Source organism: Phacochoerus africanus, chromosome 2 (assembly GCF_016906955.1).
Source record: "Phacochoerus africanus isolate WHEZ1 chromosome 2, ROS_Pafr_v1, whole genome shotgun sequence".
NCBI classification, from domain to species: Eukaryota; Metazoa; Chordata; class Mammalia; order Artiodactyla; family Suidae; genus Phacochoerus; species Phacochoerus africanus.
The window spans coordinates 277,356,692-277,383,529 of record NC_062545.1 but is presented as its reverse complement, the minus strand read 5'-3'; the positions used below and the strand labels follow the sequence as shown (position 1 = coordinate 277,383,529).

Sequence of the window (26,838 nt, the reverse complement as noted above, 5' to 3'; positions counted from 1 at the left end):
CCTGCCCCACGCAGCCTCGCCTGGCGTCCACCACCACCCACATGGCCGGAGGGAGGCCAGGCCCCGCGCCCCACAGGATGAGAGGGCTGATGGCTCACGAATCACGAAAGGGCTTTAAAAGCCCTGAAAGATCAGGGGGGGCCCAGCTCCCACCCCGGCAGCCAGGTCCTGTCGGAGCCCCTCCCCAGCCAGGGGCTCAGCGGCCCCCAGAACCTGGCACAGAGAAGCGCCCCCTAGAGGCCTCTGTGAGGGTCAGTGAGTGACCCATAGGGTGAGCAAGAAGGGACGGAGCTCCTTGGAACCAAAACCAAGGGAAGGGGCCCGTGAGCCGGGCAGGGCAGGGAACAGGTGCCGGCCCCCATCAGCGCGACAGGGCGGGGGGACCGGGACCTGCGGGGATTCCAGCCTCTCGCCTCCCCGCAGGCCCCACCTGGCCACGGGAGCCAGCGCTAAGGCCCAGGGCGGAGCCGAGTCCAGCAAACCCCCCCACGCCCGCCCATCCCGGCCTCAGAGGGAACCCGAGAACAGACGTCCAGCCCAGGAGGGTGCGCCAGCTCCCCATCCTCAGCTAGACATGTCCCCGCTGCCCCCAGCCTCAGTTTCCTCATCTGTAAAGGGGGTGCACCGGACCCCAAGGCCCTCCGCAGAGCCTCAGGGCAAGGAGGGCAAAGGGCCAGCCACTGCCCCCTCCCCACCCCGAAACCCGCTGGCCCAGACACCCAGGGCAGGCCAGGGCCCAGTGGTCCTGGCTTCAGGCCGGAGGCAGGAATCAGGACAGAACCAGCTGCCCTCAGCACGGCCGGGCACTGGGGCAGCCGTGTCAGGGCCTTAGAAAGGCCTACTCTGCGGCAATGCCCGGGCCCCACCCCTCCTCACCTGCCCCCCACCGCCACACGCCGTGAAAGCCACACCCTGAAGGCAAGGCTCTGGCACCTCCCAAGCCATCCTGCTCCCAGGGCCCACCAAGCCCAGGCCTCACCTGCCAGCCACCCGTGGTCCCCCGCCCGCCAGGCCAGGCCACTTCCCGAAAGAGAGCCCAGGAGGTGCAGCCTCACGGCCAGGGCGGGTGAGAGGTCCCACCATGGGGGCGGCCCCATCAGCCCCCGGCCCAAAGGCTCGGGGTCCCGCAGCCTCCAGCGACGCAGCGTGGCGGGTCGGCAAGCAGCAGCAGCAGCAGCCGCGGGGGAAGGAGGCCCAGAGGGACCAGAGGCTCTGTCAGAGCTGGGAACCCAGCAGAGCGGCCGAGTTCCCCTTTCCCAGTGCCCGCCCGGCCCACCACCCTCACCCAGACACCTGTGACCACAGGCGGCTCCCATTGGCCGAAGCCAGTGCTTCTCGGAAGAGGACAAGGATCCCAGCCTCTTGCCCCAGTCGGAGAATGAGAGTCCCAGCCTGCCGACAGCACGGCACCTGGGACCCTTGCCCAGCCAGGGCCTGGCAGAGGGGAAGGCCAAGGCCCGGACCCAAGTTCAAATCCACTCCACCGCTGCCCAGCTGCCTGGGTGCGGGCAGGTCAGGTAATCTGGCTGAGCCCGCTTCCCCAGCTGCAGGCTGGTGTGAGGACGTGGGGATGGGGCCTGCTCCCCGACACGGTGCCAGCACACCCGGGAGCGCACAGTCATCCAGATACTTGCGCCTGGCCTGGGGGTGGGGGGAGGCCTGGAAGAAGCCCAGGCAGCCCACGGCGGCGGGGGGGCGCCTCCTGCAGGAGACAGGAACGCAAAGGCACAGGCCCGGAGGCCGGGAGTCCAGGGGCACCGGGCCTGGCAGGGAAGCGGGGGTGGGGGTGGAGCAGAGCCTTGACCACCAGGAGCTATGGGGAGCAACTCGACCCCACCGACAGGGCAGCGGGGCTGAGCCGGACAAGATGCGCCCCATGTGGGGGCCCCCGTCTCAGAGGGGGTGCAGGAAGGCGGAAGGAAGGAGGGCTTCGTGGCTCCCGGCCACCCTGCGGCCACACAACGGGGTCATTCTCCCGGGCACAGAACGGCTTTTGTAGCCTGTGAGCCAGCAGCCCAGCCCAGGGCCGGCAGTGGAAGTGGGGGCGCGAGGCGGCACCACACAGCCCTTAGGCAGCTGGTGCATGGCAGGCAGGTGGGGGGGGTGGTCCTCAGCCCCCGCCCGCCGGAGCCCTGAGGTCTACCCAACTCTGTACATGGCAGGCTGGCTCCGTGCCGTGGCAGCTGTCGGTCACACTGGCAGGCAGGCCGGCCCTGGACGGAGGCGGGCACTGCCCGCCCTTGAACATGTGTGGAAGCCTCTGGCACTGGCCGTGGGGCCCAGGTGGGGCCCAGGCGGCCTGCTCCTCACAGAGGCTGCAGATCCCGGCGGACCAGGCTGACCAGGGCCCAGCAGCAGCCCTGCGCCCAGCAGCTCCAGCGCACCCACACGCGCAGCCCCATCTGCTCACAGCGCACCCGCCACCTGAAATCCAACCTGCTATGGAACCCGGGCAGGTCCCTCCCCTCCAGGGGCCTCGAATCCCACCCACCCACCTGCCTGCAAAGGTCCCCACCAAGGCTGGGGTTCAAGGCTTATGAGGGAAACCCCAGGGGCCACACTGCAGAGTGGCGGGTCCAGGATGCCGGCTCTGGTCCTGGGGAGCCAGGAACGTCATTCCCCAGGCTGCATGGCCGGGATTCTGCCATGTGCACAGGCGGTTTCATGACAGTGACGCCGACGGCCTCTGCGAAGGCCTGATTTTAGCAAGACCCGGCCAGACAGTCCTGAGGCTCCTGCCCCCCGCCCCCGCCCCCGCGTTGGCCAGGATCCCTCATTCACCCCTCTCTCCGCGGCTCCCAGCTCCCTGCTGGTCCAGTTCCGGGCCCCTCACCCACTGGGTAGGGGTGCAGCGAGGGCCTGCGGCGAGGACCACAGCCCAGCCCCCATCAAAGCCTGACTCCCAAGAGTCAGGCCACACCAACTCGGCTGTGGCTGGTGGTCAACCGTGACCCCCGAATCCTCCACAGCCACCTGAGGGCTGCTGCTCCCAGAACCAGGAGGGAGGCGCCTGTGAGGTCCCTGGGGCCACAGACTCGGCCCACCTGTGCTCAACAAGCCCCATCCCTCGAAAGCCAGCTCCTGTCACCTGGGGTGGGGGGCGGGGGGTTGCTCAGCCCCGCCCCACATACCCTCAGCCCCGCAAGTGGCAGGCAGGGCCCAGGATGGAGGGCCACCTCCCAGGGTGAACACAGACACCACCCCCGCCCCCGCCCCACCAAGGCCAGTGCTGCGGTCGCGTCGTGGCCGACAGCCCCCCCTCCGCCACCGCACCCCCTCAGCCTCAGGCCCCCCAATACCACCCATCCCAACAGTCTCACCTCTTGCCCGCCCAACACGGCTCATGCATGTGACAGGGAGACCCAGCCTCTGTGCCCTCTGAGCAAGTCCAGCTGATCAGGCGCAGGGCCTGTCCCACCGGCTGGGTGGCCCGGGGGTGACACAGCCTGGGCACGTGACCCACCTATGTGGTGACAACTGGGGAGGCCGCTGGTAGGACCAGTCCTGGGATGCACCCCGCCAGCCCCGCCGCCGGTGCACCCACGAGCCATCCGTGTGGGTCAGGCAGCCCACGCATCCGCACTACGTACAGCCAGGTGCCCCCGGGCCCCCTGCCAGGTCTCCCCAAACAGGCCCAGCCGAAGGCGCCCGAGCGTTCAGGGAGCACCAAGCCTGTGCCCGGGCACTAACAGAGTCTCCCGCAGCAGCATGTGCTGCCTCCGGGTGGGCAGAAATCGGGGGCCTGGGGGGCTGGCCCGCAGGGGCCGAACCAGCTCGGACCTGCTCAGGCACGCATCTCCTCCTCACCAGCATTTGGCGACATCCCGTCAACAGCTTACAGCGGCCACGGCAGGCGTTTACTGCACAGAAGTAGAAAGAAAACACGGATCACCCCCCCCACCCCAGCCCAGGGCCACATGGCTGCCCCTCTCCCGCCTCCAGCTTCCCCCACGTGTAGCTGGCGGGGTTGGCAGGTGGCCTCCCCAGGTCCCCGCACCCCTCAATCCCAGAGACCTACTGTCCCTTCCAGGCCCAGGGGCCCTTGTCCGGCCCCCGCTTCTGGACCACTCACCAGCCCAGACACATCCAAGATGTTGGCCCAGGGGTGCCCCCGGCAGATGGGCCTCAGGGCAGACTTCTGCCGCCCTCTCGGGCCTCTCTCTCCCGCCAGCGCCCTAGACCTGCCTCCGTGTCCAGCTCCCGGCCCCCCGGAGGCCCCACCACGGCCCCCTGGCCTTCCCCAGGCCTCGCCCTCCCCGTCAAGGCGCTGCAGGCCAGCCCCGGGCCCTGGCCAGCCCCCGGAGCCCAGTCAAAAACAAACACTCACACCACCCAAGCCTCAGCTTCCTTCCTCCGCAGGGCCGGCAGCGATGCGGCGGGCAGGGCAGAGGGCGGGCGGAGGCGGCCCCACCACGGTGCTGCCCCTGGGCTCCGCCAGCAGCCCCCTCGCTCTCACTCACATCCTGGTGGGGGCAGGGCGGGGGAGTTGCTGGGGGGCGGCACGGAGACCAGGGCCCAGTCCTGAGGCCAGCTGGGTCTGGGGGCAGGGATGGGGCAGAGACGGGAAGGGCCCCCCCCCCAGCACCCCCCCACGGCCACGGGCAGCCCAAGGCTATTTTTGCCCCCACCTACACCCCCTCCCCCAGATGGCACCTGGCCCTCCCGTCCCCTCACACTCAGGAGACGCCCGGAGACCAGAGCTAACCCGCAGGGAGGTGCCCCTCAAGGCCCCCACAGGACCCCCACTGACCAAGGCCGCCAACCGCTATCCTGGAAAGACCTGGCATCAGCCCAGGGTTCTCTATCGGTCGCTCCCACCAGGGCCAGCCCACCACCCCGTCAGAGGCCCTGTGGCCACCATGGCCCATCTGCCAGACACGGCCTCAGCCCAGGCCAGCCCCCTGGCCCTCGGAGCAGGCACTGTCACTCCTTCTAGGTCTCCATCCAGGATACGTCCTCCAAGAAGCCCTCCCGCACCTGCCAGACGGGGTAGGGAGGTCCAGACATGGCCCCAGCCTGCAGAGGCTGGCTCAGCTCTAAGCCCCGAACAGCAGGCTCTGCAGGCAGCCAGGGTCGCCACCACAGCCACGCTGCCTCTTCGACGTCTTTGCCACGTCTGAGCTGCCGCCCCCCACCCCCTCCCCAGGACTCGCATGGGCAGTCCAGCCTCTGGGGCGGGGGCTTTCCTCCTTTCCTGGAGCAGCAGCTCAGGCTTGGCGGGCAGCCAGTGCCCAGGCCACAGAACTGGTGAGAGGCTCCGTCCAACTGCCCTGCAGAGTCGACACCCCCAAAGTGGGGGCCCCCACTCCCATCCCTCCTGGAGCTCTGCTGTCTCTGCTACAAAGTGGGGTGCTGCCCCTCAGGAGGGGTGGGGCCGCAGTCCACGCCAGGACCCTGCAGCTCTACACCCCCGACCCCAGGACCAGCGGCCCAGAAGCACCACGGAGGCCCTTCCTCTGGCCCCTGACCCCACGACCCCAGTACAAGGGGTGTCTGCAGAGGTGTTCAGTGGCCTCGGCAGCCAGCGTCACCTCCAGGCCAACAGGCCCAGGCCCGGGAGGGTGGGGTCTGGCCTGGGGGTGCTCTGGGGCACTCCTGCCCCTTCAGACTCGCCCCACTGCCCCCTGAGACATCCAACAACGTGGACACCCCCCATCCCCGGCGCAGAAGAGGCCCGCATCCGTATCCCCCTGCCCACCTCCCCCTCCTCCCCTCGAGCCGGGCCTCTGCCCACTGGGAAGGCAGCCACCGGGCAGGGTCTGCACTAAGCTGGGCCTCAGAGACCCCAACCCCTGATCTGGGTCCTGTCCCCCACCCCCCCGGGCCACGGCCAGTTCCCATGCCAGGCCAGTGGCAAGCCTCGTCATGCCAGCCCACAACCCGGCCCCTGCCGCCCCCGCTCCCAGGCTGGGCATGACTCACAGGGCCGGCGGCCGCCCTGAACACACACACCTGTCCAGACTTGACGCCGGCGGCCGGCAGGACGGGCTCGGGCACCGTGGGTGGGGCCAGCCAGGCACCCGGCCATGGAGGGGCCCCCAGGAGGGGCCTAGGAAGGGGGTCACACTGGGCGGGTGGCCCGGGAATGGCAGCCCCTGCAGGGCTGGAGCCTGGTCCCCCAGACCCCCACACGGGCCAGGCGGTGGTGCGGGAAAGAGCCTGGGGAGCCGGGACTGGGCCTGCGCCCTCCTTGAGTCATCAGCCCAGAGGCCAGCGTGTCGGCCGGCAGGGGAGGGTGCTGAGGCCTCCGAACCCAGGCTGGACTGCAGCCCTCCCCAGGTGAGGCCGGCCGTACCCTGGAGGGGCCGGGGGCCCCCTGGCCCGGTGCCTACGCGAGGAAGCCCATCTCAAGAGGGGCTTGGCCAGAGCCTTGCTTCTGTTCAGGCGGTGCCTGAGGTCTTGGCCATCAATCGGCGGCGGGGGGGCGGGCGGGGGGGGCTGTCACCTCCCAGAACCAGAAGGGCCGAGGCCCTGCCAGCCATCAGGGGCGTGGCAAACGCCTCCACAGGGGTAGCCACACCGCTGCTCCAGAGGCCCGAGGGGGCCTTGACACAGAAGGGCCACCGCCCCACCCACCGCCCAGGGCAGGGCCCTCCTTAAACTCCCCTTCGCACCCCTGAGGCCAGAGAGCAAAGGAGGCCCCGGCCCGGGCCCCTCACCCCCACCCCCCCGCAGGGAGCTCACGGGAAGAGGGGAGAGCCCCCCACACGCGGGAGGACAGGGAACGGCGCGAAGCCCAGTCCTGCCGCAGGGGCAGGGGGTGCGGGTGGGAGGGACCTGCCTGCGGAGCTGTGTCAGCAAGAGAGTGACCCGCAGCAGCGGCGCGTGTGCTGAGTGACTGCTGGACGGATGTCGGCAGGGCCCACCCCCACCGGAGGGAAGGCGAGCGGCCGGGGCCCCACCCGAGGCAGGAGCAGACCTCTCTTCCGGGCACAGGATGGAGCAGGACAATCTGACTCGAGGAACCAAAACAAAGTCACAGCCAAGGATGGCCTGGCTCTCACCCTGCTCTCGACTCAAGGGGACTCGCAGAGGCGGCCTGGCCGCGGCCGGGAGGGCCACTCCTGGGAGCAGATGGACACACGGCCAGGCTGTGACACCTCTGTTCGGTGCAGGGAACCGGCCTCCCTCAGCAAACCCAGCTCCAGGCTGCTCGCCGGAGCGGAACAGAAAGTGCCAGGCACGTGGGGGTCAGTGCCCCCCTCCGGCTGCAACCGAGCTCTCGACGGGCCCTGGTGAAGCTCGGCCTGAGCCCCACCTCTACCCAGGGTCCTGCTCACCACCTCTCTCCCCGTGACAACAGTACCCGTCCCAGAATGCAGCCCCAAAACAGCCTGGGGAGGCCTGGCACCTGCGCCCCTGCCCCCGGGAGCTCAGGGCCTCGCCCGTGCTCTGTGCCCCTCCCTGCCCCTGCCCAGAAGGCGTGGCGGCTGCCAGCTTCCTGCTAAGCATGCTCCTGATCCCCAGTCAGTGTAAATCGGCTCACCACCCAGGGCACCGCGGGCCGCCACGCAGAAGCCACCAGGGAGGACCTGCGGGCCCCGTGCAGCTCCAAGCCAGCCCTGCGACACTGGCACCCTCTCAGCTATCCAGGGCCTCGCTCAGACCGGTCACCTCCAAGGCCCCCTGCTGGGTCTCAGGGGGCACGGCAGGCTCCCGGGACACAGGGTGGTCTGGGCGGCAGGGCTCCGTGAGCCATCAACGCACGCGCTGGGAGGGCTTTTAAAGAGGAGAAATCAGACTTGGTGTGGAAAACTTCAAATCTCTGGGGAAAAGGATGCGCCTCACGCGTCCCCCCCCCCACATCCAACACAGGTTGGAGATGGAGCTGGGGACCGGGGAACCCAACACCCCACCTTCACAGGCCATCAGTGACATGGGGGCCGGGGGCCGGGGGCCGGGGGGTAAAGCGTGCACCTCTGGGGAACCGCTGCCTTGAACATGGTGTCGCAGCCCCGGTCCCGGCTAGGACAGCAGCCGCCAGGGACAGTGACACAGGAGGACATGTGAACCAGGACCCCTCACACGGTGAACTTGGCAGAGACAGTCCTGCCTCCTGGGAACCAGTGCCCGGTGGGCCAGGGCTGCTGAAGCGCAGGTTCTGTGCGGGGCAGCGAGGAGAGCAAAGTGACACAAGGGCCCGGGCGGCCAGCTCTCGCTCCGGGTGCACCTGGACACAGGGGACACGTGCTTTTGCTGTGAGCACCGCACCCCTGACACCGGGCAAGCTCTGAAAGCTCGACTCGAGGACCTGCACGGCTCCACACCTCAACCCCACAGCCCTGGGGTGCAGAGGACTGGGTCACCCCCATTCTCACCTGCTCATTGCTCAGGCGGTCACCGGGAATGGGGAGGCACAGGTGACGGGAGGGCAGGCAGCTAGCGCACCAGGGACCCACGGACCGGCCGTGCTGGCAGAGAGCTGTCAGCGCCAACCCTGCCCCGAGGTGCCTGGGAGTGCAGGCGGAGCACCCCTGGTCTCCCAGCTCAGAAGCTGTAAGCCTGGGGTTCTGTCCCCCACCAGGTCCCAGAGGCGAAGCAAGACTGGTCGGGTCCCTGCTCCCCGGGACCAGCCCCTCACTAGGACCACACTTAGGCCAGCGTCTGCAAGGCCACCACAAAGCCTCCAGGCCGGGACAGCAGTGAGCCTTCCTCGGGTGGACGGAGGGCGTGGGGCCAGGACACGGACCCCACTCAGCTCAGAGACGGGCCCGGCCTGCCCGCCCGGCCAGCCCGGGGCAGGGAGGTGTGTGCATCCTGCCCCCTCCCCCAGCCCTCCACCGGCCCAGAAAGCCCAGGGCCTGCCCCCCCCAAGACCTCGCAGCCTGCCAGAGCCCCATGGAGCCCGTCCCCAGACCCCTCGCAGGTCTCAGGTGCAGGGAGCCAGGTGGGTCCCTCCCGCAAGCTCTGCAGGCCTCCCACCCCCGTCCATCTATCAATGCCAGCCGGGCGGGGGCAGCTGCCAGCGTTTCCTGATTACCCCGCACCGGGAGCCGCAACACTTCGGAACACGTGCTCACCCGACTCCTTCGGAAACCCTACAAGCACCACTGTCTTTTCCAGAAGGAAAGCGAGGCTCAGAGACACGAAGTTCAAGCTGCCCAAGGCCACCGGGCAGTCCGTGTCGGGGAGACGGGGCCCAAGGCTGCCTGGGCACAGGGGCAGGGGGCAGGGGAGGGGGAGGCAAGCAGGCAGCGGGGAGCAGGGCATGAGGCACGGGTGTGCGTCCCCCCACCCGCCCAGCAAACCCCCCAACGAGGCAATGCCCTCAGGTGGGAGAGCCGTGACCAGCGCAGGACCCGGGCTTCTGGGCCGTTCTCTCCTCCACCAGCCGGCGGGGGAGGAGGGCCTGGTCACCCACCAAAGGCCACCTCCTGCCCCCAAAAGAAAGGGGGTCTCTCCTTGCTACGGGAGACCTTAACACCGATAGAAACTGAACATCCGTATCCTATTTTATTTAAAAAGCAACACACACCCAGAGAGGCCACCACCTGTCTGCACAGGGAGGACGGCCACCTACGGCCCAACCTCGGGCCGGTGGGACTCAATGACCGCCTTTGACGTTCTTTGCTTGGCTTTGGTCACAGAGCCGCAGGGTGACTGGGCTTTGCCTTTCCTTTTTGGGGTGGGGGGAGGTCACTTTCTAGACCCCCAGCATTTCCCTGAGCAGCCAAGCGCACAAATTCTCCCGCCAAAAGCTCTCTCCAAACCAAAGGCAGATTGGGTTTTCTCCAGAATCACGCCCCCCCCCCGACCCCAGCCCTTCGAAGGCCCCCACCATGGGCCGGAAGATGCCCCAGGACAGTGGGGAGCTCCCTGCCCAGCCCCGCACGCGCTGCCCGCCCGCCTGTGTCGCTGTAAGAGGAGACGGCTGACCCAGCATCACTCAGGCCCAAACGCTAAGGCCAGGCTGACCCCAAGATGAACCGGGCTCACTCGGGGCCAGGGCCTGCCTGGAAGCCTCCGCCAGCCGGCAAGGACCAACTGGCCTCAGCATCCCAACCCCAGGACTCCAGGAAGGGCCAAGGCCCAGCAGGGGACCCTCCGCCGAAGCAGCTCACCCGCCTCCCAGACCAGGCCGGAGCCGCCAAGTGCCCAGATGCTGCTGTGGTTCTGGAGGCAGGAAGGTCCCCCAGGTGCCTGGGCCGACAACGGCCACAGCAGCCACCTCCTGCCCTCCTCCTCACCAGCCCTCGGGGCTGCCGGCCCTCCCCGCACTGGGCCTGCCCACTCTCCACCCCCAGTCTTGGGAACCGGGTCACCGCCAGGAACACAGCAGCTCTCTCGCCTCTCGGCTTGGACGTGCTGTTCCCTGGGCCTGAATCTCCCCTTACACCTCTCTTGGCTCACTCCTGCCCAGTTGAAACCCCGTCTCCTCCAGGACGCCCTCCTGATTCCCCCAGGCAGGGCAGGGCTCTCTTCTACTGCTCACCCTCTAAAGGGCACTCACCACACTACCGGGTGCTGCCAGCCCACGTCTGAGGCTCCTGAGGGTAGACGCCCACTGGTTCATCAGGCGTCCCTGAGGCCTGGCCTCGGGCCTGGTACACAGTAGGCACCAAATAAAGACAAAATGGATGAGCCAAGTGGGGCGGAGAGAGCTAGCGATGGGCCACACAGGCCGCAGGGTTCACCAGAGTCCTTAGGAACCAGCTGAGCAAGCACCAAGTTTCAAGGAGACCCCAAGGTGCTGACAAGCTGTGCAACCCCAAGCAGACTGAACGACCTCGCTGAGCCTTCATTTCCTCCTCTGCAAAGAGGTGTCGCATGTGAAGAAAGCGGCGGAGGCAGTGGACGTGACCGAGTGACCACAGAGCCGGCCTTTCCTCATCCAGGCCCATAGGCGGCGAGTGCAGGGGGAGCCGAGCAGGTGGCCTGCAGCCGACAGATCGGGGTTCGAGGCCTGGCTGCGCACCTCATGGCTGGGTGGGGCCACAGGCATCTGTCTCCATGTCCCTGTCCTCAGAGGGGACAGTGCCAATGGCTCTGGCTCCCTCCATGTACCACAGCGCACTCCCTCGGGGGACGTCCCCTCCCCTGCCGCCGCCCCCCCGGGCTGGAAACAGGGAGGGCCGGGCCCGAGTGGGCCTCTTCCAGGAGCCCTGGCCGTGACGCAGCAGGAGCAGGGGCACTCTGCCAGGTGCAGACATCACGGAGGGCTTCCTGTGGGAGGCACCGCTTGCCTAACTCCAGGTGTCACTCAGAGTAGACGCCTATGCCCCCAGCCCAGCCCTGGGCTCTCTGAGCACAGCTCGGGGACAGGACGGGCCTGCGGACACGCCCACCCCTGGACGGCCGCCCCCGCCAGAGCCCCGGGGAGGGCCGCCCAGTCACGCAGGGGACCCCTGGTACCAGGAGGCATGGAGACCAGGGGCCACGTCCAGCCCCACCTCTTCCCTGCTAAGGACCACAGTCAACCACGTCGCCTCCCTGGGCGCCAGTGTCCTCCAGCAGACGGTGGGCCAGTAAACCCTGCAGACAGGACTGAGTAGGACACAGTGGGGACGGCTGAGCCCGGCGTGCCAGCCACAGTGCCCGGGGCACCGCAGGTGCGACAACCCGACACTCCAGAGGTGACCACTCTTCCTGTCGTGTCACTCACAGCCCCGGGGAAGGTGCCAAGTGCCACCAGCTGGAACCGGCATGCCCCACCCCCCCGTACCCAACTACTGAGACGTCCACCTTACCAGAGCACGGGGCTCCCAGGGCCCCCCTCTCTCCACAGGCCCCTGGCTCAGCGGCTGCCTCGCTGTGTGGCCTGAGCCCAGCCCCTCACCCTCTCTGAGCACCCACTTCCTCATCCCTAAGAGGCTTGTCGCCAGGGCCCCTCCCCTGCTGACGGGCGACAGGCAGACGCCATAGTCGGGGCGACGCCTGACCACAGGTTCCTTGCAGCAGCGGCCCGCTGGCAAGGCGGTCCCGAGCCCCCTCCTCCTCCTCTTCACCCAGAAAGTCAGATTCCAACCCTCAACCAGCTCCACACCCAAGCCCGCAGAGCCCCTCAGGGATCAGAGAGCCTGGCTACTCGCCTAAGGTCACACAGCTCTGGAGGCAGGGCCAGGGCCCACGCCTCAGAGTGGACTTTCCACTCTACTGCCTCCCCCACGTCTGACCCAGCAGAAGCCCGGAGAGCGGTCTTCAGCGCCCAGCGGCCTGCACAGCAGCTCCCTGCCCGCCGCTGTGCGCCCCCAGCAGGTCGCTTGGCCTCTCTGAGCCCCGGTTTCCTCCTCAAAGCTCTGAGTGTGAAAACAGCCTCGCCCTCCAGGAGGTTCCGGGCAGGTGCTGACTGCCTGGACGAGCAATGAATCTGCAGCCGTCGTGGTCACTGTCTGCCCGCTCACAGGGCAGTGCCAGGCCCCAGGCCCGCTGCAGCCAAAGGATGACAAACCCCGCCTGGTAGAGCTCAAGGCTCCCCCCATCACCGTCTCCTCGAGGGGGGCGGCTCCGTAACGGACAGTCCCTCGGAGGGGACACGGGAGCTGGGACACAGGGCACGCCCTGGCCTGCCGGCTCCTCCCTCCATCCCTGCCCCTCCTTCCTGCCCAGAGGGCAGCATTGGCACAGACTCCGAGGCCTGGGTTCAAATCCTGCCTCCAAAGCTATGTGACTTCCGTACACTGGGCAGGTCACAAGGATTACGTGGGCCCAGGGTAACTAACGTCACCCTGCCCTCATGTCACAACCTCTGCCCCGCCCAGGGAGGAAACAGGGAGCCAGGCACCCCGAGAGGGAGGTCCAGCCGGGCCTGGTACCCGATCCTGCCGTGCAGTCCTGTGACAGGCTGGCAGGACATTGGGAAACCCACGGGCACGGATTTCAACACCGGGGCTGCGTCAGCGACCGGTTTCGACACGCAGTGGCGGACGGGGAGGGCCGCAGCCATCCTGGCCATCCCCCGAGCCCGGCCCGGACGCAGCCCTTGTCCTCAAGGCGGCCAGAATTGGGCCAGGTCATTTCGAAGGTGCAGAGGCCACCCCACGCCCTGCTCGGCCCCGAGCCCAGCGCTCTACAGACCCACCAGGGCTCAAGCTGGAGAGATGACATTCTAGAAAGGGCGTCCGCGGGGCCCGGGCTCCCCACCGGCCCCAGGAGGTCACGGCCAACTCAGGGGAGGCGGGGAGGCTTCAGCCTGGCTGCCCAGGCCTCAGGCTCTGCAGGGCAGCAGCCAGCGCAGCAGGCACAGCCCCCGCCCGCGCACCTTGGCTGAGACCAGCGGGACCTGGGGCAGCAGCTGTCGGTCAGGGGACCCCTGCTCCAGGCAAAGCCCCACTGAGCCCTCCAGGCTGCACCACCCACAGGAGGAAGCAGGCCCGGGGAGGGCAAGGGACTAGCCGCGGGGACCCCACCGTAGCCCCGGGACCAGGAGGAGGGAGGAGGCTGGGGTCTGAGTTTCCTTGGGGTGGGGCCGACCATGGAGGTAAACCCTCTCCAAGAGCCCTCTGCCTGTACCCCAGGAGTGAGGGGCTGAGCGGGGCTGTCTGCCCACCACCCGCTGAGCCCCCCGAGCTTGCCGGGGGTCCCCAGCACCAGCCACCCTCCCCAACTCTAGCTTCAGCCCAGGGGGCGGAGGTTTCCAGGAGAGCCACCCGCCATGCAGGCCTGGCACGGCCTCACCCAGGCCCATAGGAGACATCCAGAACCGGTTAGTGGGGGGGAACCCTGCCCTGGCCACTGGCCGTCCCCGCCCACAGTGACTGCAGCAGCCCTCAGCCAGCCGCCTGGCCAGGCGGCACCCTCTCCGAGAACCGCCAAGCGTCCCCTGCGCCTCCGCGTCCCCACCGTGGTCTGAGCTCCGCTGAGCACAAGGCCCACAGGGCCTGCCACGGCCTGCCCTGCCCACCTGCAGCCTCGTCACACCTGGGCCTCCATGGGGCCACCCCTTCTACCCGGGTGCCCCCGCCAGTGGCCAGCACACTGCCCAGCCGACAGCAAGGGCTCACCAGGAAGAGTGACGGGGCCTCCAGGCCACAATCGGCTCTGAAAACCTGAAAGGCTTTACACGGCCAGCGGCACCAAGAGACACTCAGAACTTCAAACAAGGGGTGACCGCGTGCCCTCTGTCGAATGGGGACCAAGTAGCTTGTACACAGCAGGTGCTGGCCCAGGTCTGGGGACACAGCAGAGCACTCCCTGTGGGAGACGGAGCGTGGGCAGGTACAGACACAAGGAAGGCAGTTAGGGGCCACCAGGCGGGGAGCCCCCGTGGGGACACAGGAAAAACCGAGAGGGCCAGGCCATGAGGGAGGAGGCCCAGCACACCAAGCAGCGGGAACCGCCAGGCAGCGCGGTCTCCTGCCAGAGTTCCAACTCGGGTACAAGGTCATCAGAACCCAGGTTTTCCCAGGGCCCGCTGTGGATGGACGTTCCCCCAAGTGCCCTCTGCAGCCCCGAGACACCCGGACGGAGACAGACAGGCGTCCCTCCTTTCCCATCAGAACACCAGGGGCCGCACCTGCCTGCATCCCAGCCCGTCGGGCGACAGGCTCCCCCTGCAGGTGCCCGTGCCCAGGAGCCCTGCCCTGCACCCACTAGGTCTTCAGGCCCAGCAGGATCCGAAGCCCGGGAGGGAAGAGGGACGAGTTATCTTGAGCAAGATGCGGCGCTTCGAACGCCCCGCTTGCCACGTGCGGAGACACAGTCCAGGGTCTGGTGCAAGTTCGCACGTGTGTCTGTGCACGTATGTGTGTGCGTGTGTGACTGTGTAGGCCCCACGTGGAAGATTTCGGGTTAAATGGGCGGGAGGAGGGGGCGTCCCGACTCACCAGCAACTCCCTCTCTGCCTCTGAACGTCAGGGCTGCGGCAGACGGCGGGGCAGCTGCGATGGCACCCGCCTGGCCTCAGCGGGGAAGGGACTTCCTGCGGTCACTCAGCCCAGAGGGACCCAGACATCCCAGGCCGGAGCCAGCCCTCGGACTCCCAAACCCGGGCGGCCCCCGCAGGACAAGGAGGCCCGGGGAGGGGCTGGGGAGTGGGGACCTCACGGGCACAGGGCGACAGGGCCGGGGTCGGGAGGGCGTCCTCCCTCGCACCCCCTCACACACACGTGCACTGCCCACGCCACAGAGCCCAACTTCTCCCTCAAAGACAGCCAGCTCCCGGAGTTCCTGCCATGGCTCAGCGGTTAACGAACCAACCGGCATCTGTGGGGGCAAAGGGTTCGATCCCTGGCCTCGCTCAACAGGTTAAGGATCTGGCGTTGCCGTGAGCTGTGGTGTAGGTCACAGATGTGGCTCGGATCCCGTGATACTGTGGCTGTGGTGCAGGCCCGCAGCTGCTCCAACTGGACCCCTCGCCTAGGAACCTCCATATGCCGGGAGTGTGGCCCTAAAAGCAAAAAAAAAAAAAAAAAAAGACAGCCAGCTCCCAAACTGTGCCTCCAGGCCCTCTCACCTGACAGGACACGTCCCAGCGCAGGAAGGCCCGGCCCTGGAGGGAAGCCCAGGCCTTCGGGGGCGTCCTCGCCAGAGGCGGCGTTGCTGCTGCTACTGCCACTGGCTTCCAGGAAGGGGCCTTGCCTCCTCCTGGGCTCCTGGTCACGCCTCTATCAAGGCCTCCCCTGTTGGGCGGGGGGGCACTGGGAGCCTGGAGTGCCAGGGCTACGTCCCCAGCAGGAGGTCTCTGCAGGGACAGGGACAGGGACAGGGACAGGGACAGGGATGGGGCTCCCGGAGACGGTCCGGAGGAGGCCTCATTTTAAGGCCCCTCCCCCAGCTCCCCACTGGGTGACATGGGAGGGGTGAGCCTCCGCAACTGGAAGAGGGACCAGGAGGTGACCAACGGGCTGTGGCCCCAGGCTGAGGGCCTGGGCTCGGGCCCTGGGGCTCCAGCTGAGGACGCGCCCCTCACTGCCGTTCCAACGGCGGAGCGTCCCCAGGCAGCCAGGCAGCCGAGGAGACCCAGGCCCACACTCGCCTGGCGCCTCCACGGGTGAAGGAGCGGCTGTTTGGGAACAAAGGACCCGAGCAGGCAGGCAGCGCCTTATCGGCAGGATCTCCGCTGGGCAGATACCTTCGGCTGCTGTCAGGGAGCTCTGGGAACTATTAGCTTAATTAGCAGTTCCTGCAGGATCAGCAAAAAGTGCTGGCTGAGCTGGGGCCCTGGAACCCGCGTGGCTGCCAGGGCCGGGCTGGGCGGGTCCCCTGGTGACTGGAGGGAGAGGGACCCAGAGGTGAATGAGGCGCCGCGAGAGAGAGCGGCCGCCCCGCGCGGCACCCCACCTGCAGGTGCGAAGGCCATCTCTGCCCCCAGGGGCGCGTGTGCTCCAGGTGCCCACTGCGCAGGTGGGCCGGTCGCGGCCGGGGAGGCGGGGGGACCGCACTCAAGGCAAACTCAACGTCCAGGCTGCGCCTCAAAGGGCTGCGGAGAAAAGCCCACCACGCCCTCCCTGGCAGTCCAGCAGCTTGGCACAGGTTCACACCCGGTCTCCGAGAGGCTGGCTCCCTGTCTGCTCTGTGCCACCTGCCATGGAGGCACAAGACCACCCCGCCGGCTGCCCCTCCAAGGGCGTGGAGAGAGGGGGCAGTCCTCGGCCCCGGAGCGCTGCATGGCCTGGTTCCCACGCGCCCTGGACGGCCCACTCAGCCCTTCAGATACCGGATTGCCAGGCGCAACTTGTGGAGGTGGGAAGCCCAGCAGGACGCCCGCACCCACTGGTGGGGACGCTTCTCCCCTCACCCCGCCGCCCAGCTGGCCACGCTGCCCCCAGGCCGGCCTCCGGCTGCGGCTGCTGCTGGGGAGGGGGCTGCTGCAGCCGGGCCGCTGTGTCGCTGACACCCTGAGGTAACACGTTCCAGATGTGGCTGGTGGAACACAGGAGCAGCCCCGCGCCCTGCTGAGGAAGCTGGAACGGGCCTGAGATAATGTGGGTTCCTGAGCCCGTGCCAAGGCCCGTGGGCCCGGAGGGGGAGGCGGGCTGTTGAGGAGAGGAGCGCCTGCACCGCTCCCGGGCACGCGAGCGTGTGCAGAGACCACCCAGGCGGCACTGACGCTGGAGACCCACCCCCCAGGCCCTCCCCGGCCACCTCCCCGAGGGGGCCTGGTGTCTCCCAGCCTCAGCCTCCCTGAGCGACGCCAGGCTGCTGCTGAAACACTCAGGGTGGGCCTGAGAGAGGCTGAGCAAGTGTCAACCCCCCTCCCCTTGAAAGGAAGCGGGGCGAGAAGCAGGCGCCAGACAAAATGCCACGGTCTTTGGGCTCTCAGGCCAAGAGCGGACCACGCTCCCCGAGGTCGCCGACCTGACCCTTGACCCACCACCTCCGGGCCAACCACAGGCTGACACAGAGCAAGGACCCAGCCCCATCACTGCCAGGCATCTGTGCTGCCCCCCCCTGCCAGCCGAGCCCCAGCACGGGACCCCTCCCCCAGGCCGGCCCCGACCGGGCAGGGTGAGTGGACAGGTGAGTCCTGCCCGAAGCATCTTCCTTCCATCGTGAGGCTGCCGACTGCCCTTCCCCGAGGCCGCCCAGCCCCTCGGAGCCACCCCACCAGGGCAGCCACCAAGGGCAGCTGTAAAACTGGTCCAACTGTCTTGTCCCAGGCCCGCTGAGGGACAGCAGGGCCCCAGGCCACACACATGCACAGCCCCTGTCAAGAAGAGCAGGGGCCTGGCCACCAGGCCCAGCAGCCACACCGAGGCCAGCACATGAGAGCCACAGCAAGGCCAAGAACGCCCAGGTCTCAGGCTGGAACCAGGGGCAGCTGTGTTTTGGGGGGCAGACACCCCTGGCGAATGCCCCCCCCCCGCCCCCGCCGAGCAGGGTTGGCCCACACTCTGAGCACACCTGGGGCTGGGGCCAAATGCCTCCTCAGTCACCGGCCCAGGCACTACTGGGTGTGGCCCAGAGTCTCCAGCCTTCTGTCTTTAAGTGGAGACTCCTGAGTGGACCTGGGAGATGGCACAAGGGGTGGGAGGCAAAACCCAGGCCTGTGCAGCCGGCAGCCGCCCCATCCCACCCCCAGGAGCAGTGGGCTCCCCGCCCCTCCCTTCCAGCCCCCAGACCCTGGCTACACTGCCCGCCCAAAACCTCACAGCCTTTACCGCGGGGCATGCCCCCCAGCCGCTGTGGGACTGCCCACTCTCCGCAGGGTACCCCCCGCCCCCAGCCTCAGCTCCCTCATCTCCAGGGGGTCGGGGGAGGAATTGGAGATCTTCGCCCATAAGGTTCAGAAGCTGGGGCCACTGGCCAGGGCCCGGAGCCTGCATCCCAGCTCAGGGAGGTCGCATGTCGCCAGGACCCGCAGCTCTGCCCCCCCAGCCTCTGCACCCTGGTCTGGACGCCTGGCTAAGACGCCGTGGGCCTTGGAAGCTCAGCTCAGCCAGAGATTTAGGGACTCATGCTGGTGGAAGAGGCTGGAGAAGAAGGCCGGAGGGGGCGCAGGGAGGAGCCCCCGGGCCGGGGCGCGTCCCAGCAACCGCGTTCGCCCGCAGGCCGCCCTCCTTCTAGGGACTCGCTCTGCCATGTTCCTGCTGTGAAGGTCTTAAGAGAGGCATCCCCCCAGAGGCTAGAGCAAGTGGAGGTGCAGCTGTCCCCTCCTGAAGTTGCCACAAAGGCAACACGACTGTTTACCCCGAAGTCACACCACCTGCATCCCCCCAAAAGCCCTCCGCCGGCCCTGCACACACACACACCCCGCCCCCTGACGGCGCGTTGCCCGGGGCGAGGGAGGGGCGGCGGGCGCGGGGCCTTTCTTCGAGGGCTGCGCTCAGGCCGATGGACAGCGGCCACCCTCTTAGCCGAACATAAACGCACGCTTAGTCCTTGGCACGGCCCCGGACACAGGCTCCCGGCCGTGTGCGCTCCGGGGCCACCCCACACCACCCTCAGCCCCCGTGCACCATCAGGGCCTTCCTGGAAACGGTGCCAGCAAGTTACAGAAACCAGGCCGCAGAGAGGGGCGCCCCTGCAGGGGCGAGGGGCGAGGAGCAGGGCCCGGCGCAGGCACATTCGTCCTGGGCTCGGAGATGGGAACCCAGTGAGCTGTGAAATTAGCCGATCCTCTAAATGGGACACCTTCCACCTCCCGCCTCCCGCCAGGGAAGGGGTGGGCAGACAAGGCTGGAGCCTCCTGGGCCACCGCTTGTCTCCCAGAGGCACGGATGCTGTCCCCACCCCCCGCCCCCAGCCCCATCCCTCCACAGCCCGGCAGGGAGAGGGAGGCCCAAGGAGCTCAGGCTCTGAGCTCCTGTTCCAGAACCTTCCATCTCCGCCTGGTCACCTGCAGAGGCATTGGGTGGCTCTAAGAACCACAGGCCTGCTCGCAGACAAGGACCCTCTGGAGCGCCCCCCCCGCCTCCCGAATCCATCAGATCCACGAGGCATCTGCTCGGCCTGGAGATAAAGCACAGGAGGAATAGCTCATTCTGACAGAGGACTGGGCCACTGGGGCCCCGAGCCCCTGAGGAGCCCTGTGCCTCCCCGTCCCCGCACCCTCTGGCCATGACTGTCCCAGCCCTGCCGGGATGCACGTGGCTGGAGAGAGCAGGGGGCAGCGTGGGGCAACGGGGGGGTGGGGGGGCTGGGACACGGGGCCAGACGCACGGCGACAGCAAGGGGCAGCAGGTCTCGGGCCCAGGAGGTGTCGGGCCCGCGAGGGGGCAGCCGCCCCGGCCTCAAGGGAGGCCTCCTCCTTTTCCCCACCTGTGGCACGAGAACATTAAACAGGATCTCCAAGTCCCCTTCTGGCTGGGGCCAGGTGCCAGACCCGGAGAAAGTTCCAGAATTAATTAGGTGATGAGCCAATTAGCACCATGGTCACTGCGTTAATCTGATGAGTCAGATGGCAGGGCATGTAGGAAAGTCAAGTCCAACGGCGAGGGCTGCTTGCTGTCTCCCATCAGACAAAATCCCTGCACAGCCCGGAAAGGAGGCGCTGGCCGGCCCAGGGCTCAAAGGGATCCGTGGGCTGAGCCAGGCACCACGTGGGGCTCCGGTGGCGGGGGCGCGTCACAAACCCCGCCAGGCTGACTGGGCCCCCGGGATGCCCCAAGGGGGCTCCCAGCCCCAGACCAGGGCAGAGACGGGGCTCACATGGAGCCCCGACAGCCCCAGGGCTGCGCCCTTGTCCAAGCCCAGCACCCTTCTTCCCCAGACTCGCCAACAGCTCAGCTCGGCGCCCACGGGTCTGCCCTCACTTCAGCCCCCGTCACCAGCCTCCCCCAGACGCAAGTCCCAGGCCATGGCCTCGCTTGGATCCCTCCCCAGAGGTTCTGGCCAGACTCCTCCCTGGACGGCCCTGAACGCCAGGTCGGCCCCCAAACAAGGCAGCCCTGTGGCCGAAGCGCTTCCCGCCCGAGGCCTGCAAGGCCCCTCGGTGACTGAAGACCTTGCGACAGACCTGAAGGTGGTGTTTCGACGGGGGCGCTGGACGCAGGGTGCTGGACAGGTGCGGCGCCCACACCGCCCCCACCGCCAGCCCTGCAGAGAAGGAAACCGGCTCGGGGAGGCCCAACCTGACCTCGGGACTTCTGCACGACCACAGGGCAGCCCGGGCCTCATCGTCCCAGCAGGACCCCGTGACCAGCAGGAGTGGGAGCGGGCAGGAACAGCTGCTTCCTGCCAGCTCGGCCCCAACCCCGACGACAGGGGATCTGCAGCCTGTCACCAGCTCAGGCAGCAGCCGGACACGGAGCCCACACTCCACAGCCTCCAGGGACCATGGACTGCTCCCAGGCAAGACAGTGAAATCAGGGGCTTTCGGCAAGAGCCCGGGGCCCCAACACCTCTGCTTCCCGGGGGGGAAAGTGGCCGTGACAAAACCAGCCTGGACCACACACTGAGGGACACACGCGCCAGCCCCGTGGCTGCCACCCCCGCCTGGTGCCTAGCTTGGCTCCCGCCCCGTCTCAGCCCAGGATCCCCAGGGGCTCCAGAACCTTCCACCAGCCTCTGGTGGGGTGACAAGGAGCCTCAGGCCTGGCCCCCCAGGCCGCCCTGCCCAGGAGGGCAAAGGGCCCGAGCCAGCCCATGAGGGAAGTGGCCAGGAGGCGGGCTGGGGCACGAGGGGCTGTCACTGGATGCTCCAACCCGATGTGTTCAGGTGGGGGTGGGGGGAGCCCAGGAGGGGCCACCTGCCTCCCCCCCACCCCGCGCCCCCTCAGGGATCCACCACAGCTGCTTCCTGCCAGGGAGCCGCACAGACTCTGTCCTCTCCTGGGATTCAGGCCACAAACGATTACCGGGTTTTATATTATTTATTCAACAGAATTGAGTGAAGGGTCTTTCTTTAGTAATCTTCAGGAAAAATCAAATCCAGGCCCACTACTAAAGGGGAGAAGGGGTTGCCTCCCTGCTCTGGGGTCCCACCCTCCCCAGCAACTGGGCACCCGCCCCAGCAGCCGGGTATCCTCCCGACGCATGAAGCCGCACTCAGCGTCCCCCGAGACGGCGCGGAGACTGGAGGAGAATGAGGCAGATTGATGGAATTCATTTTCCTCAGGGCTGGGGGGTGGCAGCGTGGGCGAGGGGGGACAGGTGGGCGGGCGCCCTGGGCGGGAGCAGCAGAGCGCAAGAGGGGTGCGGAGCAAGGGCAGCGAGCCAGAGAGGGGAGCGCCCGGGGAGGGCCGGGCTGGGCGCCCAGCATGCACACACACACACACACACACACACACACACACACACGCCCTGCACGATTAATTAGCTCATTACTGCAGAACAGGATCACAAAGTGCACTCCCAAACCAGAAGCCCGTGGGCAGCCCCGCCAAGGGAGCCCAGCAAAGCCGCCGAGCCCCGCGCCCTCCCAGGCTCTGCACGGCCTCGGGCCCCCACCGCTGGGCCTCACAGACGGCAGGTCCCCCTCGGGTGGAGCAGGGGACCCCAGCCCCACCCAACAGGCACACCTCGCCCTCCCACAGAGACCCCGGTCTCCTCCGGCCTCTGCGCCGCCCCTGCCCTGCTGCAGACCCTTCCCGCCCCGCCTCGCCCCAGGCATCCCGTACCAGGAGATGCTCGCACGCTCCCTGAACAGAACGGCCCCTCTGCAGGCAAGCGGGCGGTGACACAAGGGCACGGCCCCTTAAAATGCAAACGCCCCACGCCCCACGCGGGGTGTGAGCCCCTGGGCAACTCCAGCTTGCACCCCCTCTACTGGGCTCTAGGGAACGCTGCCCCTGCCCCCCGCCCCCAGGCCACAGCAATGAATTGCCAACTGCGGGGCTCCTGGCCTTCAGCCCACAGGCACACAGGCCAGGCTCAGACCTGCCAGCATTCCCGAGGCTGCCGCCACCGCCTCGCCGAGACCCCAGCCCGGGCCCGGGCCTGCCCTGCCCCAGAATGGCCTGTCTCTGGCAGGGCTGCTCAGCCCTGCCCTGGCCTGCTGACAGCAAGCCTGGGGGCGGCCCTGCTCTCCTGAAACAGCACCCAAACAGAAGCCTGGAAAGCCAGATTCCTGGAGAATTCTCTGGAACCAGATCTTGTTGGCTCCAGCACACAACACGCCCAGGGCTCCCTCAGACCCACTGCAAGTCCAGACCCACTGCAGGCCCTCTGGACCAGCCCGGCCTCAGGTCTTGCTCTCCCCACACGAACCCCAAACTCCCCTCACGCTGCCTTTGCATTTGCTGTTTCCCCTCCATTCCCCTGCCACCGCCTCTAGGAAGCCCGCCCTCACGCTCCAGCCCAGCCCAGGTGGAGAGAGGTCCTTTCACCCTGGACTGCAGCTACCCGCGCCTACCTCCTGCCCGAAAGTGGCCGCTGACCACCCGGCCGGCCTCCTGCCCAGCTCACGGCTCCTCGGACCAGGACACTCACCCGGCGAGGGTCCCCGGCCTGACCCGCGCAGCACTTGGCGGCTTTGGCTCTGACCCGGGAAAGGAGTTACACTTGGCTCCTTCCTCGGTGGGGGCTGTGCCCAGAAGGGACACAGAGCCTCCCAAGGGGACCCCCTCTGAAGGACACAACGCTCAGGTGGACAGGGGACCAGGGTTTGTCCATGAAAACAGATGGAGGGATGGGGGGTTGCGTCTCACTCCCCCCGCGCCCCGGAGCGCCAGAAGGATCCCAGCCCACACACGACGGTCCTCCCGCCCAGCTCTCTGCATCCCTGGGCCCCCACGGACCACCACGGGGGCCCAGGCCTCCTTCTCCGCCATCTCTTCTCGCTGCTGACCGTGGGTCTGCCAGGAACTGCCCCCGCAGCCCATCCTGTGATGAGACAGGCCACAGGTTGCGGGGCACACCTGAGAATCCGATGGAGAAGCCGTGATTTACACCCCTTTTTCTTTTTCATCCACACCCCAGCCCCACAGAGGCTCCCAGGCCAGGGTTCAAACCTGAGCCACAGCAGGGACAACGCCAGATCCTGAACCCACCGTGCCAAAGGGAGCTCCTTTGTAACGACATGGGCTCTGACCCAAGGGTGATCCTTCCTGCTTGCCTCTGGCACAGCTGTGTTCTGGAAGGTTCCGGTTAACAGAAATCCCTCCCTAAAACCTGCTCAGGCCTCGGGCGCCTGGTGGGCATGGGGTCCCCAGGGCCCCAGAAGCTCCCACGCTCCCCTCCACCTGCTGCCGGGCCTGCCATGCGGCCCTTTGCCCTCAAGGGACACGACCCCTGCAGACACACGAGCTCTCCCAAGCCCACGCCAGGGGCCGCGGAGGAACCCGCTCGCCGGCTGCACGACGGGGGCCGAAGGAGACCCCCTGCCCCTGGGGGAGCGGGCAGAGGGCGCACGCGCCGCTCCCACAGCAGGGAAGGCCCTCCCCCCGGGCGGGACCCAAACCCGTCCAACTGCCCCAGACTCAGCGCCTCAGCGCCGGGGCGACTATCTGTTCATCGCGTTTCTCAACCCGCCGAGCTGCGCGCCGTTGCGTCAGGCCTTGCGGACGCAGATAAGCAGGCGGGCGCGGGCTGGGTGGGTTGGGGTGGGTTCTTGCTTTGCTTTGCTTTGTTTAGTTTCCGCCCTCCCTGTGCCTTCCCCGCCCCCAGCCCTGCTGGGCCCCCCACCCCAGGCTTCCAAGGGGCGTGCCCAGGGCAGGGCCTGAGCTCCCGGGTCCGGGGCCACCTGCAGGGATGCTGGGCTGGGAGGGAGGCAGGTGAGGGGGGCCCCAGGGAGACACCCCCCCTCATAGGGTGGGGGCTGAGCAGGCCCCAGGCAAGCGGGGGGACCCTTCCCAACTGCTGTGGCCGCGCACAGCAGGCCGGTGATGAGAAAGGCCACCCCTCCCCCGTCCGAAGCACAGAGCCACTGAACCGGATTGTCCCCGTGTCATCAAGCAGGGCACAGGGACAACGGGGCCTTCACTTGGGGGTGGGGCCCCAGCCTCCTCTGTGCAAAGCCCTCTCAGCCACACGGGGTCGGGGGCGGGGGGGCTGGGAAGCTGTGCGTTTCTGTGCAAAGCAGCTGCTGGCCGAGCGCCCCGCCCCCCGCATCTGCAGGGCCGTGTGGCCGGCGTGCGGTGAGGACTCTGGTGTCTGCGGGCCCAGCGCCCGCCGGAGCTCTTTTCTCACGTCCAACACAGCGAGCCCGGCCCAAGGCTGGGCCCCGGGACCCCAGACCCACAGCCACGCGCTCACAGGGACCCGCAAGGGACAGTCTATCCTTCCTGACCCAGTGACGTGGAAACCAAGGTTCAGGGCGGTTACGGAACGTGCCTTCCCGCCGCTGCTCCCCAGCGAGGGCGGACCACTAACGCCTCACCCTGCACCCCCCAGGGAGCAGCCCTCTCAGCCACACGCGGTGGGGGGCGCTGGGAAGTCGGACGACAGTTGGGCAGCTTCCCCAGAAGGCCCCCGCCCGCCAGGGGTGGCAGGGAAGGGACAAAGGCCAGCAGGCCTCATGCTTCCCCAGAGCCCTGGCTCCTCTGGTGGGCCTGGCTCCGCTCCCTGCGGGCACACCCTGCCTCTCCCCGGGGGCATCAAGGTCCAGGGCCATCCCAGACTCGTCCCCCCAGACCTGGCTGTGCCCACTCCCAGCCAAGGGCTTATCTGACACCTGGGCGCAGCCTCCTCACAGCCTCTGCTCCCCTGGGATCAGGCTGCCACGACACTTTCCAAAAAACACAGACTCCAGGGCAGGGCAGAGCAGGGGCCCGGGGCAGCATTCCCCAAAGAGCTGCAGGTTGCACAACCGGCCAGGTCCCTACCTGCCTCTGCAGTGTTGCAAGGACCTGCCACCCTTCGGGCCACTGAGTCCTGAAGGTGGAGTCCTGGGGGTGGGGGGCAGGGGCGCCAGGACCGCCCCCCCCCCCGACCTCTGGGCCCCGGGCCCTGACCACAGAGGATGCTGCGAAACCTCTCTGAGGACGGCCCACCGTCCCACCCGTCCTCCTGGGCTCTGCAGCCCCCTAACCGTGGGCCTGTGCTTCTCCCCTAACCCACCGAGAGGCGAAGCCCAAGCCAGAGAAGAGGGACCCAAAGCGACAAGCAGTGATTCCCGGAGCTGGTGGAGCCGTGGGACCGTCTAGCTTCCCAGCCCCCAAGGGCAGATCAGGAAACAGACCAGGGAGTGGGAGGCGTGGGCCCGATGTCTCCTGACCCACGAGGGTCCAGCTGGTTTTCACCGTCAGCCATTCGGTTAATAGGCCTCCCTGCCCCCTATCAGCCGAGCCAGTTGGGGAGCTCAGCTGCCCAGCCTGCAGGGACCCACAGCACAGAGCCTGGGCCTGTGCCCGCCCTCCCCCAGGTGAAGATGGAGCCCAGAGGAGAAAGAGCCAGGGAGCCAGGCACAGAGGGGGCTCGGAGACAGAGAGCTGGCTCCCACCTGCAGAAATGGGGTGGCCAGCCCCCGCCCACCCTGAGCCCCAAAGGCCAACCTGGGCAGAGGACAGAGAACGCACGCCTTCCTGGCATCACGGATCCTGAGCACATCTAGAACAGAGACCCTGCACATACAGCTTCCCGAGAGCCTGGGACCCAGTCTCTGGGGGTCCCTCTAACAATAGGGCAGGGTCCCCAAGTCCCATGGAGACTCCCAGTGGCCTCCGAGTCCCTCTGTCCCACACCCAGGGCCAGCCCTGGCAGGCCCATGGATGCTGGCAGGGGAGTCAGAGGGCACAGGTCCACGGCACGGGAGCCAGCAACTGGGGACTCAGACGAACCATTGCCTGCGGGGCACGGAGAGCCCGAGATGGGGGCGAGGGCTGACCCAGAGCTGAGACTTGGGCACTCCTGGAGATTTAAATCTCATGGGAGGGTGTTCCCGTCGTGGCTCTGTGGTGAACGAATCTGACTAGGAACCATGAGATTGTGGGTTCGATCCCTGGCCTCTCTCAGTGGGTTAAGGATCTGGCATTGCCATGAGCTGTGGTGTAGGTCGCAGACACGGCTTGGAGCTGATGTTGCTGTGGCTGCGGTGTAGGCCAGAAGCTGCAGCTCCTATTGGACCCCTGGCCTGGGAACCTCCATATGCCAGGGGTGCGGCCCTAGAAAAGGCAAAAAGACAAATAAATAAATCCCATGGGAAGCCACACACACACACACACACACACACACACACACACACACACACTGTCACACCACCACACACTCAGTCTCTCACACACACACAGGTATTGAAAGGACACAGGAAGCACCCAGATGACAGGTGCACCTTGGTGTCTCCCAGTGAAAAGCCCTGGTCCCAGGCATGGCCCCAGCGGCTGCTGATCTAATTGGTCTGGGGTGCGGCCTGGGCACGGGGGTTTCTGAAAGCTCCCCTGCTTTCAAAGGAGAGCAGGCCGGAGGAGAGGCTCTGACCAGGTCACCGCGAGGCTACAGCTGCCGCGGCCCCAGCCTCCTCACGCCAGGCTGGCCAAGGAGGAGGAGGCAGGACGGCCCGCGCAGCGTTGGGCTGGAAATTCCGCAGATGCTGTGACAACGGACAAGGCCTCATCATTCAGCTCCTGGTGGAGAAGCTCAATT

The 26,838-nt window shown here is 67.6% G+C and overlaps 1 protein-coding gene across 4 annotated transcripts in view; it reads right to left on the bottom strand.

Annotated features, from left to right (window-relative positions):
* Positions 1–26,838, bottom strand: part of RXRA (retinoid X receptor alpha) — a 91,256-nt gene that overhangs the window by 38,242 nt on the left and 26,176 nt on the right. Inside the window, exon 1 of one of the 4 annotated variants that reach the window (XM_047768866.1) lies at positions 11,688–11,790. The exons of 1 other annotated variant lie outside the window; for it this stretch is intronic. Coding sequence is in view for 1 of the 3 variants with exons in the window: in XM_047768865.1 (XP_047624821.1) it covers positions 3,808–3,823 (16 nt within the window). In the remaining 2 variants the exon portion in view is untranslated. 2 more of the 4 variants (XM_047768865.1, XM_047768867.1) reach the window with 2 other exon arrangements.